The sequence below is a fragment of the Cetorhinus maximus genome, chromosome 9 (genome assembly GCF_964194155.1).
Source record: "Cetorhinus maximus chromosome 9, sCetMax3.hap1.1, whole genome shotgun sequence".
Lineage (NCBI taxonomy): Eukaryota > Metazoa > Chordata > Chondrichthyes > Lamniformes > Cetorhinidae > Cetorhinus > Cetorhinus maximus.
In genome coordinates, this window is record NC_135887.1 from 18,062,563 (window position 1) to 18,074,374 (window position 11,812).

An 11,812-nucleotide genomic window follows, 5' to 3' on the forward strand; every position below is an offset into this window, starting at 1 on the left:
GCCGGAGTGGTGAGAGTGTTGGCCCTCCTGCAGCCAGGGCGGGGGGTAGAGGACATCACAGCGGGCCTTCATGGCATCCAGAAGGCATCCCAGGGGTGCGTCACTGAATCGGTGGGGGGCTGCACTCTTCTTGACTTTCGGGGCCATGTCTTCACCGAAGCAGTCCTGGGCTGAAAGCATTGAGAAGGACTGCGCGCGGCTGCAGTTTAAACTTGGCGCCCGGCAGGAGGAAGTGGCGGGATAACGGTGTGGCAGGCCAGTCAGAGGCCGACCACCAGCAATCTGGCAAGTTTCCCATGACTGCATAATTTATGAGGCGGGAAGGGGGTGATACTACGTGCAGTGGGTAAAACGTCTTTTCTCACGCCCGCTGCCGCACTTAATGCAAATCTGGGGTGATTGCACCATAAACATCCTGCTATTACCTTCTTAATAAAGGATTCTAGCATTTTCCGAATGACAGATGTCCTGCTAACTGGCCTATAGTTTCCTGCTTTCTGTCCCACTCCTTTCTTGAACCGTGGTTTTACATTTACAGTTTTCCACTTCACTGGGACCTTTCCAGCATCCAGGGAGATTACAATCACTGTATCCACCATCCCTGCAGCCACTTCTTTTAAGACCCGAGGATGCAGGGCATCTAGTCCAGGGGGCTTGTTGGCCTCAAGTTCCATTAGTTTTCCCATTACTTCTTAACTAGTGAAAGTGATTGTCTTAAGCACACCACCCCCCCCACCCTCCTCACTTTTGCCCCTGCTTTTCTGCTATTCTCGGGGTACTTTTTGTGTCTCCTAGTCCTGTGAAGACAGATACAAAATCCTTGTTCAAAGTGTCTGCCTCTTGTTTTCCCATTATTAACTGCCGGTCTAATCCTCTAAGGCACCAATGCTCAGTTTAGCTACTCTTTTCCTTTTTATATACTTGTAGGCGCTTTTACTGTCTGTTTTTATATTTCTTGCTGGTTTTCTCTTATACTCCAATTTCTCTCTCTTTGTTGCTTTTTTAGCTATCCTTTGCTGGTTTCTAAAATGTTCCTAATCTTCTGGCCCACCACTAATCTTCGCAGCATTGTGCACCTTTTCCTTCAATTTGATACTGCCTTTATCTTTCTTAGTTAGCCACAGATGGTGCATCCTTCTGTAGATTCTTTCTTCCTCAAAAGGATATATCTTTGCTGAGAGTTATGGAATATCTCCTTAAATATCTGTCACTGCTTCTCTTCCATCTTCCCTTTCAATCTATTTATCCTGCCACTTTAACCAACTCTGTTTTCACACCCTTGTAATTGTCTTTATTTAAGCTTAAGATACTAGTCATGGGCCCCATTTCTAACCCTCTAACTGAATGTGAAATTCTATCATGTTATGATCACTCTTGCCTGGAGGATCCTTTACTATGAGGTCTTGAATTAATCATGTCTCATTGCACATTATTAAGTGCAAAATCATTATCCCAGTTGAGCTTGATTCTGTTCTAACTTGATGTCTACACACAAGACACTTGGCACTAGTGTTTTTAAAATTCCATTCGTTTTTGAGATCTGATGGCCCCAGAAATGCCGTATGATTGTGTATTCCTAGTAGCCCTGAGAAGGTGATGGTGATGGGTCTCCTTCAAGATTCTCTGTTACCGTCATGGTGCTGGTACTTCCGTAATGGTGTTAGCCAGGAATTCCAGGGGAAGAATTTTCTGCCTGTTGGGTGGGCGGTGCAGGAGTGGGTGAGGGCTGGCCCGGACCCAATCGCCACCTGCAATCGGGTCCACACCGCCGTTTTACATGGGTGGGCCAATTAAGGCCCGCCCAGCGTGAATCACGGTTCCCGAGTGGGAATGGGTGGGCGGCGGCGGGACTGCAATGGCCGTAGGGTCCAATGGCGACCCCCCCGGCCTGTTTTAAAAAGTTGCTGCAGCCTTTCAAAGGCTGCGAATCATGGCCAGTGGAAGGGCTTCCCAGAGCTCTGCTGGTGAGCAGGCCAGGCAGGAGGGTAGGGCAGGGGGGCACTGTGCCCCTTGTTTTTGTGATGAATGCCTTGCTGCCCTCCTCAAGGAGGTGGCAGCACGGCGGGAGGTCCCGATACCCCAGGACAGGAGGAGGAGGCCCCCCCCCACATGACCAAACGTGCCTGGGAGGAGGTGGCGGAGGTGCTGGATCCAGTGTCGCAAGCGCTACAACGACCTGTTGCGCTCAGGAAGGGTGAGTACCAGGTCAGCATTGGTCACTTAACCCCAGCAGGTAGGCTTTCTCCCCTGGTGCCCCCCCCACCAAGTCTGAGTGCAGTGTCTGTATTGAATCATTGATGCCATGTGTCCTTCGCTGGGCGGGCCAGCAGATATTGCCCATGCCGAGGTCACCCTGAGAGGGTGGTGATGAGATGGGTTCTGCGCCCGCAGCATGTGGTACACTGAGATCCACATGACTGTTTTGGGGGCAACCTGGAGGAGCTGCACCTGGGCACAGTGCTGGAACTCCAGGACATGTCCAAGTCAGGGTGATGAGATGCTGGGAGGGGAGCTTCAAGGTGGCGTGGCACCGATAGATCTGCTGCCCTCTATGCTCCACGTGCTTGCGCCTCCTTGCTATGGAAGGATGGACCGTGTGGTGCCAAATGTGATGTAGGCAGCATTTGGCCAAGGAGGTGGGGGCTGGGTGGGGGGACAGGCCTAGCATCTTTGTGTGAGTGTTCGGCAGCAGCGGGGTGAGGAGACACTGGAGCCCTGAAATGTTGGGGTGGGCTGTCTGCGAAGAGAGTCCAGGTACAATTTGAACTAATCAATGCTCTTCTCTCCTTTTCAGGAGAAGAATGCACATAATGCCGCCGAGTGGGTGAGGACTGGTGGCGGCCAGGCACAGTTAGCCATTCTCAGCCTCTCTGAGCAGGAGGCCCTAGATTTGGAGAGGCGCCATGTGCCCAGGTCCACCAGTGTCGGTGAGGCTGGGGTGCCATGGGCAGGTATGTTTGCCCAGCACTGAGGTCACCATTGTTCTCCCAACAGCCATGGCAGTGCTGAATGTTCAGTGATTGAAGTTTGCAACATGGCTTGACCATTGCTTATGGAAGGATGAGTGCATAATGATCCAGGAGACAGGGATACACATTGACATTGTCTCGATGTTAACTGATCCATTGTCCTTGTTCTTCCTTTCAGCATCAGCGGAGCAGGGCCGGGAGGAGGAGCAGCAGAGGCCCCCTCTCACACCTGAGGGCCCTGAAGTCTCACCAGCGTCACACCATCTCTGCCAGGCAGGCACCAGCACAGATACTAGCATATTGATGGGAATTAGAACATCAGCTAGTGTCCGGGGGCACAGCGGTGAGAGCACTTCACAGTCGCTGGAGGAGCTGGAAGAGACAAACAGTGCCCATGGTGCCGGCAGTCAGAGGACTGCAGGGGACCAGGCATATGCTCAGTTGGTGGCTGATGATGTGCCTCTGGAATCGTCCGCGATGCAGCAAACACAGGAAATGTGGCCGGGTGTGTGGGAGCATCTGGTGGAGATACATGAGGCTATGCTTGGCTTGGTATCCATGGTGGAGGAGTCTACGCGGACGCTCGCCGAAGCAATGAGCCTCATAGACGAGCGCCATGCGTCCTCTGTGGAGAGAGTGGCGACTCTCGTGGAGAGGCTCCTCCAGAAGACCCATCAGGGCTTCCTGGGGATGCGCTCTGACCAGCAAGCCCTCACATCAGCATTAACCTCAGCTGGTCATTGCCAGTGTGAGAGATGGTCTGGGCACCAAGTTTACCAGCTCAGTGCCCATCCATCCACGGTGAGCAGGAAGGTCCGAAGTGACCTCATGTCGGCGCAGCAGCTGTCTGTCATCTCTGCGGGCACCTCTCAGGGCGCTCTGGATGAGGGCGGCAGCTCCTCTTTCCCTCTCCCAGTGACCGTATCATCCGGTGAGGCTGCGGTGACTGGGGTGATGCCAGCTGTGGAACTGGTAGCTCCCTCCTAGGCGGGGCCAGCACAGGCTCCACGGGCCAGAGGATGACCGCCAAGGTCATCGAGGCCAACAGGACAGCAGAGTGAGCAGGCTGGCTCAGATGCCACTCCCAGCAAGGGGTCAGCACCAAGACGTAGCACCCGCAAACGTAAACATAAGGCACCTTAAGCACACCACGGGTTTATTGCTGGTGCTTTTGTGTTGGCCTGCAATGAGGTCTTTGTGAGATGGTGCGATTTTTAACACCTTTGTCATTTTGTTTTAAGTTCCTTTGGTTGTAATATTAAATTCAGATATGTCACCATGGCTGAGGGTCCCTCTTTTCTTCTGCAGGCAGATGGTTTCCAAAAATGTTATGAGTGATTTGTGGGATGTTTAGCTTTATTAACAAGGCCCTTAGTTAATGTTCCTATCCAGGCAGATTTTGCACTTAGGTATCGAGTGTGGAGCCTACAGCCCAGGCTTGTCCTGGAGGTCCATACGTGGTGTGCGAGCTGAAGGTTTGTTGGATTAAAGCATGGCTGGTGTCCCTGCCTCCCTGGAGTATGCCCGGGTCAGCGTCTACTCCCTCAGCATTTCCCTGTGCGTGCTCATCCTCGGACTCACTGCTGGATTCATCGTGTGCAGCCGCAGACACTGCGTCGACGTCTTCATCGTCCATTGCATCCCCCCTTTCCAACGAAAGATTGTGCAGAGCACAGCATGCAACCACTATCACCGAGACACGATCTGGAGGGTACTGGAGTGCGCCCCCTGAGCGGTCCAGGCATCAGAAGTGCATCTTGAGAAGACCGATGGCTCTCTCCACCACAGCCCTTGTGGTGCCATGCCTCCTATTGTACCACTGCTCAGCTTCTGTTCTTGGATGGCGGAGAGGCATCATGAGCCACCTTCTGAGGGGATAGCCCTTGTCACCCAGCAACCATCCATCAAGCCGGGCTGGAGCACTGAAGAGCCCCAGCACCTGGGAGTGTCTGAGGATGTAGGCGTCGTGGGAGCTGCCTGGGTACCTTGCACAGACTTGTAGAATCAGCATCCTGTGATCACACAATATCTGCACGTTCATGGAGTGGAAGCCCTTCCTGTTGACGAAGGCACCGGGCTCACCTGCTGGCACCTTGATGGCCACATGTGTACAGTCTATTGCACCCTGGACACGGGGGAAGCCAGCAATGGCCGCGAAGCCTCTGGCTCGCTGTGCCTGACTTGCCTGGTCCCAGCGGAAGTGGATGAAGGTCAATGCCCGTCTGAACAGAGCGTCTGTAACCTGCTTGACACAAGTGTGGACAGCTGATTGGGAGACACCGCAAAGATCACCCACTGACCCCTGAAAGGAGCCAGAGGCATAGAAGTTGAGGGCAGCTGTGACCTTCAGAGCCACTGACATGGGGTGTCCACCCATACAGTTTGCAGAAAGATCAAGCCCAATCATCTGACAGATGTAGTTGACTGTCTCCCTTGAGAAACGGAGCCTCCTTCGGCACTGCACCTCAGACATATTGAGGTAGCTGCTTCACCGCCTGTATACCCTGGCAGCAGGATAGTGGCGTCTTCTGCAGCCCCTTCCGACTTGGGCAACCTCTTGGCCCTGCGCCCCTTGTGCCTGCGCCTGTCCTCCCAAAGGTGGCTCCTCTGGAGGCTGAATGTGCACTCCTGGCCTCCTCCCCCTTCTAACCCTCCCTTCCTCCTCAGAGGAGCTGCCTGCAGTGGATAGTTCAGCTCCCATTCCCAGGCTAAGGGAAAGCTTCCTGAAACCTGCAGGCCCAAAAACTTTGAAAAAACAATATTTGACAGAGCACACTCGCGACCCCACTGAGCCCTCTTATCCCGCCCGTGGATGAGGTTTATACCCGCCTGCCAATTGCACCCGTGTGCCAAGCTGAAGATCGCACAGGCGCCAAAAAATCACCATCGGTTGGCACCTCAAGGGCCTTAAGTGGCCCGTTAATTCACCATCGCGCGCCCGCCCAATGAAATATCGCGATGGCGTGCAGTGTTGTTGGGACACTCACTCGACATCACCGTGCGTCACAGGCCCACCCCCGCACGCCAACAGGAAAATTCTGGCCCAAGATTCTGACAGAGTGAAGGAATTATATCACACACTTGATGGTGCTGAGTGTTATTGCAGCTATACCAGGTGAATGGTGAGTATTCTATCACACTATCTAAATCCTGTCCGCATCCCTAATAGGACAGTGAGTTCAGATGTGTCCAATTAGGAGGCAGCGTCTAAGTCGGTCTTGCAGCCAGCAAGTGTGGGCTCGGGATCCCATTTCGTTCTAACTTCGGGGTTCTGAATCCCACAGTAAAATCATGCCCATTAACTCTTTACAGAGGCTGCCTGACCTGCTGAGACTTTCCAGCCTTTTCTGTTTTTATTGTATATTTTATAGCTAGGAAAATCCCATGTTTGATGCCTGATGTGTGCTGAATTCGCTGATATCAGCTGGGATACCAGTTCGAGTTCAGTCTCAACAATCTGAATTAGGGAGAGGAAAATCGGCCACGGTTGCTGCCCCTGATGGTTATCCCAGAGTGTCGGTGCGGACACTGAGTGAGGACTGGAACAGAGCCAACGGCGATGACTCCTCCACCACAGTCAAATAGGCTGACACTCGCTGGCTGGGATTAACTGGGAAGTGGGGAGGGAGAGAGTCCATCAAACTGTATCCAGGCAGGGAATTGACACCCAGTACAGCAGAGGAGGGGTGGGGAGGTCATGTCTTGGAAATAAAGAAGGTAAACGGAAGCAGTGAACTGCAACTTCCTTTAAAAAAACGTTATCTGGAACTTCAGCTAGAGTATTTAATGAGAGTTCCTCATGTTTTACTCTTACTTCCACAGGGTGCATCTCCTTAGTAATTGCAGTGATACTTGGATCAATAAAAGATGTGGTGGGTTATATCTTTACCAATGACAAGTTAAGTAAAAAAAAAAATCCTTCTACAAGTATCAAACTCATCAATATACATTTACAAAATGGATTCAGAATCATGTGAAAACTCTCTAATATCCCTCTTTTCATTTTCCAGAGAAGTTGTTCATTTAGTTTCAGAAGTAATTCCATTGTGTGCTGTTTTTCATTGGTTTCAATCCATAGCAGTAAGTATTTCAGTATCTGTGATATTAATACAGGATTACATCTATTACTGTTGTTCTTTATTTACAAGTTAAGGTTTTGATTTTAAATTTATTCTGTCCTACCAATAAATCTTATCTACAGGCAGGGTTCAAAATACATGAGGGCAGTGGGAAAATTCACCCAACAAAAGCCTCAAAAAATTTGAGAAAATTTAATCTCGAGGGCGACCAATTGAGGGAAAATTCACCCCTGTAAGTGGAAATGACAGAATCTGTGAGGAGCTCCTCCTTCAATCACAGGCTGTTTCGCTGCTGATAGAGTTATTTGCACCTCACCAGCGACCAATTGACCCTCTCAGTAGCAAATGTGAGAGAGAAACAGCCTGTGATTAAAGGAACAGCGAGCAATAGAAGTGGCAGCACATCAGCATGAGCACCAGAGCAATGGTGGTGTGAGGCAGCGAAGGGGAGAGGGGCTGAGGAGGGGAGAGCAGTTTTATACCTGTCAACAAAAAAATACTCAGCTAACTGGAAGCCAGGAAAACTTGCAGTCACTGAGATAATGAATTCCTTGCAAATGAATGTGAAGCCTCTAGCTTGAGACTGCATACGTTCAGGAGCTACTGTCTATGAGTGTGCTTCGATCTTAAATTCAGAAAATAGGTTTCATTTTTTACCTTTGTCGACAACAATATACATTGACCACATGAGCCATTCCCGCACATAACATCAGTGACTGTGTTCAAACTGTAATGCATTGGTTCTGAATTATTTGGGGACATGTTAAGTCACTAGGTTTCGTTTCCTTCCTGTAGAAACCACAGCAAGTTGTTGTGTAATCACTGTAATATATTCTGTTTGTTTATTCTACAGACTGTAAGTGGTGGAGTGTTAAGGGGAGCTGGGAAGCAAAAACTGGGAGCTATTGGAAATCTTGTTGCATACTACCTAATTGGACTTCCCATTGGAATCTCACTGTTTGTTGCAAAGCTTGGTGTATTTGGTAGGCATTTAAATTGTTTCTCTCTTTGTTCTTTCCTGACAAATACCACCTTCCACTCACTATCTTTAACGAACTGAGGACATTGTTTTATCCCAAGATCAGTACTGGAGGGTGTAATTAGGTTGAAGTCTCGTGGCAGCAGGTCAAACACGATCAAGGAAACTTTCTGCTGGTGACCACCTACTTCCCCCCCCCCCCAATAACTGATGAATCAATACTTCTGCATATTGAACACCACTTGGAAGAAGCTCTGAGGGTGGTAAGGGCACAGAGTATATTCTGGGTGGGGGACCTCAATGTCCATCACTAAGAGTGGCTAGGTATCACTGAGCGAATGATCGAGCTGGCCGAGTTCTAAAGGACATAGCTGCTAGACTGGGTCTACAGCAGGTGGTGAGGGAACTCACAAGAGGGAAAAACCTTCTTAACCTCTTCCTCACCAATCTACCTGTTGTGCATGCATCTGTCCATGACAGTATCGATAGCAGTGACGACCACACAGTCCTTGTGGAGACGAAGTCCTGTGTTCATGTTTTCTTTAATCATTCACAGGATGTGGGCTTCACTGGCTGGGCCAGCATTTATTGCCCATCCCTAGTTGCCCTTGAGAAGGTGGTGGTGAGCTGCCTTCTTGAACTGCTGCAGTCCATGTGGTGTAGTTACACCCACAGTGCTGTTAGGGAGGGAGTTCCAGGATTTTGACCCACTGACAGTGAAGCAAAAGCGATAAATCTCCAAGTCAGGACAGTAACTTGGAGGGGAACTTCCAGGTGGTGGTGTTCCCATCTATCTGCTGCCCTTGTCCTTCTAGATGATAGTGGTCTTGGGTTTGGAAGGTGCTGTCTAAGGAGACTTGGTGAATTCCTGCAGTGCATCCTGTAGATGGTGTACACAGCTGCTACTGTGCGTCGGTAGTGGAGGGAGTGAATATTTGTGGAGGTGGTGCCAATCAAGCGGGCTGCTTTGTCCTGGACAGTGTCAATCTTCTTGAGTGGTGTGGGAACTGCACTCATCCAGACAAGTGGGGAGTATTCCATCACACTCCTGACTTGTGCCTTGTAGATGGTGGAGAGGCTTTGGGGAATCAGTAGGTGAGTTACTCGTCACAGGATTCCTAGCCTCTAACCTGCTCTTGTAGCCGCAGTGTTTACGTGGCTAGTCCAGTTCAGTTTCTGGTCAATGGTAACCCCCAGGATGTTGATAGTGGGGGACTCAGTGATGGTAATGCCATTGAACATCAAGGGGTGATGGTTGGATTCTCTCTTGTTGGAGATGGTCATTGCCTGGCATTTGTGTGCCCTGAATGTTACTTGTCACTTGTCAGCCCAAGCCTGGATATTGTCCAGGTCTTGCTGCATTTGGTCATGGACTGCTTCAGTATCTGAGGAGTCACAAATGGCCATTGACAAAGTAATTAAAGTAATTAGTGGACCTGCCCGTCCAACCTTAAGGTTGGCGGGCATTGGAAAAAGCATGAAATCTCATCCACGGGCGGGATGAGGTTTCATGTAGGTTTTTTAAAAATTTAATAAAAGTGTATTTAAAAGTGATGGACATGTCCCCAACTCATGTGACAGTGTCACATGAGGGGACATGTCAGGAATTTTTTTTTCTCTGTTTTTAAGATTTTTTATTGTGCAGCTGATCTCCCTGAGGCTGCACTTAGCTCAGGGAATTCCCCCCCCCCACCCCCGCCGCCCGCACAGGGAGCGCATAGGCCCACCCACGTAAAATGGCGGAGCGCCCCCGATTGGGGGCGCCGATTGGAGGCGCACCCACTCCTGAACTTCCCTCTGACAGGGGGGAAAATTCTGCCCATGGCCATTTTTCATCTGTAACCATAGACACTGGAGTATTGGCAGGAGGAGAGCATCACAGCTGAGCCAAGTCAAGGGTCTCACCCAGCTTTCACACCAAATGTGGACCAGTACCTCCGGGCAGGCTGACACCAGCCATCTGATAAAGATGAAATATTCCATAAAGGAATGGAAGTGGAAGGAAAACTCAACAGCATTGTCTCCATACTCACTGCACCATTATTATTTTGCAGGTCTCTGGTCTGGAATGCTCATTTGTGGGTTTGTGCAATTAGTTTTCTTTCTGAACGTGATTTACAGAATCAATTGGAACAAAGCATCCGATGAGGTAAAAGCAAATAATAAAGATTATATATTACACCAAGTTTTTGTGTAGCATTTTCTTTCCTTCCCACTGCCCCACCGTCCCCCCTCCCGCTTCTCTCCCCGTACCATGTACTGTACCCAGTTGGCAGATTGAACAGTCAGAGTGTCTCTTGGTTATTTTGCCACCCAATAGGAAAGTGTAGACTCTTTGTTGTTTTTAATCTGGATGACTGGTGTCATCACCTTTAAGAGTTCACAAGAACCCTCTTTTGAAAAGGCATTAAAATACGGACTGGAGATTGCTTTGTGTGGAAAGTTTACCTCTGTTGAGCCCGTCCATTGCTTTAATGATGATTTTTGTGTTTTGCTTAAAGGCTCTGGTTAATGCGGGTGTGATGAGAGTTGTGGACACCTCAAACAAAACCTCTGGTGGTCAAACCCAGTATAGGTCAACAGGTAAAAAATAGTGTTGTGCTGACTTTAAATCTTCTCCAGTTAACAAACAAGAGTAGAGTAAGAATCTTCTTTGGTATATTTTCATTACATTATTCAATGTAATATTAGTTCATCTAATTTCTATCACTGTGTGTAGAAATGCATGAGGACAAAAAAGGACTATATATATATGTGCAGATTATTCTGCTGCTAAATCTTCTGTTGTTATGGCTCCTAAAACTTGTTGGGAAGGCTCCAGAACAAACTCTCTGTAGACCATGAATAGAGATCTTTATTGAAGTAATTCAAAGCTAGGAGTGCAGGGATTAGGCTGGTCACTGTGCTTTTGACAGGACCGATCTCCATGCAGTATTGTGGATGGTTGTTAGTCATGGAGGAGATCATTGGTCTGATCACCGGCCCTCCTGAAAACTATTGGATGAACTGGTACTATCACGTACTTACAACTTTTCAATGTGACTTTCCTTCACAGAAGTGAACACAGGAAACAGCGCAGTGAATCCGATTCCCAATGTTTGTCAATTGGAACAACAGATAAACAAGGACCAGGTGACAGATGAGTCTTCCATTGTGGACACTGGAGTGACCACGGTTGGAGAAATCTTGTCCACAAAACAACTGATCATTCGTCGTGGCCTAGCCTTCCTTTCAGGACCACTTGTACTGGCAATTGGACTGGTGATACACTTAATTCTTGCAAAGGACATGTAGACCCCAGTGAACAATAGAGAGACAGAGCAAGATTATTTTCTGCAGCATGAATAGTAAGACTGTGCCCCCAAGGAAAACAGAGGCCAAAGTTCACACAAAACCTGTTGCTACTGATGAATTCCAATCAACTGCCAAATATACAATAAAGAAATAATTATTAATAATGATCAGTTACAAACAGATTTCTAAATGTCTTTTTCATACCTTCAAAATTTGGAACTTCTTATTGTAATGAAGGAATATAAAGTTTATTTTTCAAGGGGGCTGTTTAGCAGGAATTATGACCTTAGTGACGTGTTTAAAAACCCAGTTATACGTCATACAACAAGATGTAACTTTTACAAGGGCTTTACACTGAGACCACGAATGGAAATTCTTCTCAGTTCAATATGTAAATGATAGCGTTTTGGGGGATCAGGGGTACTGCGGAATTCAATACTGCACCCCCTGGAGAAGTGTAGAGCCACTGTGACAATTTTCAGATTTTCCTG

The 11,812-nt window shown here is 48.7% G+C and overlaps 1 protein-coding gene across 1 annotated transcript in view; it reads left to right on the forward strand.

Moving 5' to 3' along the window:
* LOC144684292 (multidrug and toxin extrusion protein 1-like) overlaps positions 1-11,321 on the forward strand; it is a 49,376-nt gene extending 38,055 nt beyond the window's left edge. Inside the window, 6 exon segments of the mRNA XM_078547920.1 lie at positions 6,792-6,867; positions 6,980-7,049; positions 7,902-8,031; positions 10,082-10,176; positions 10,529-10,610; positions 11,095-11,321. Of these exon segments, the coding sequence (XP_078404046.1) occupies positions 6,792-6,867; positions 6,980-7,049; positions 7,902-8,031; positions 10,082-10,176; positions 10,529-10,610; positions 11,095-11,321 (680 nt within the window).
* The last annotated feature ends 491 nt before the right edge of the window (positions 11,322-11,812 follow it).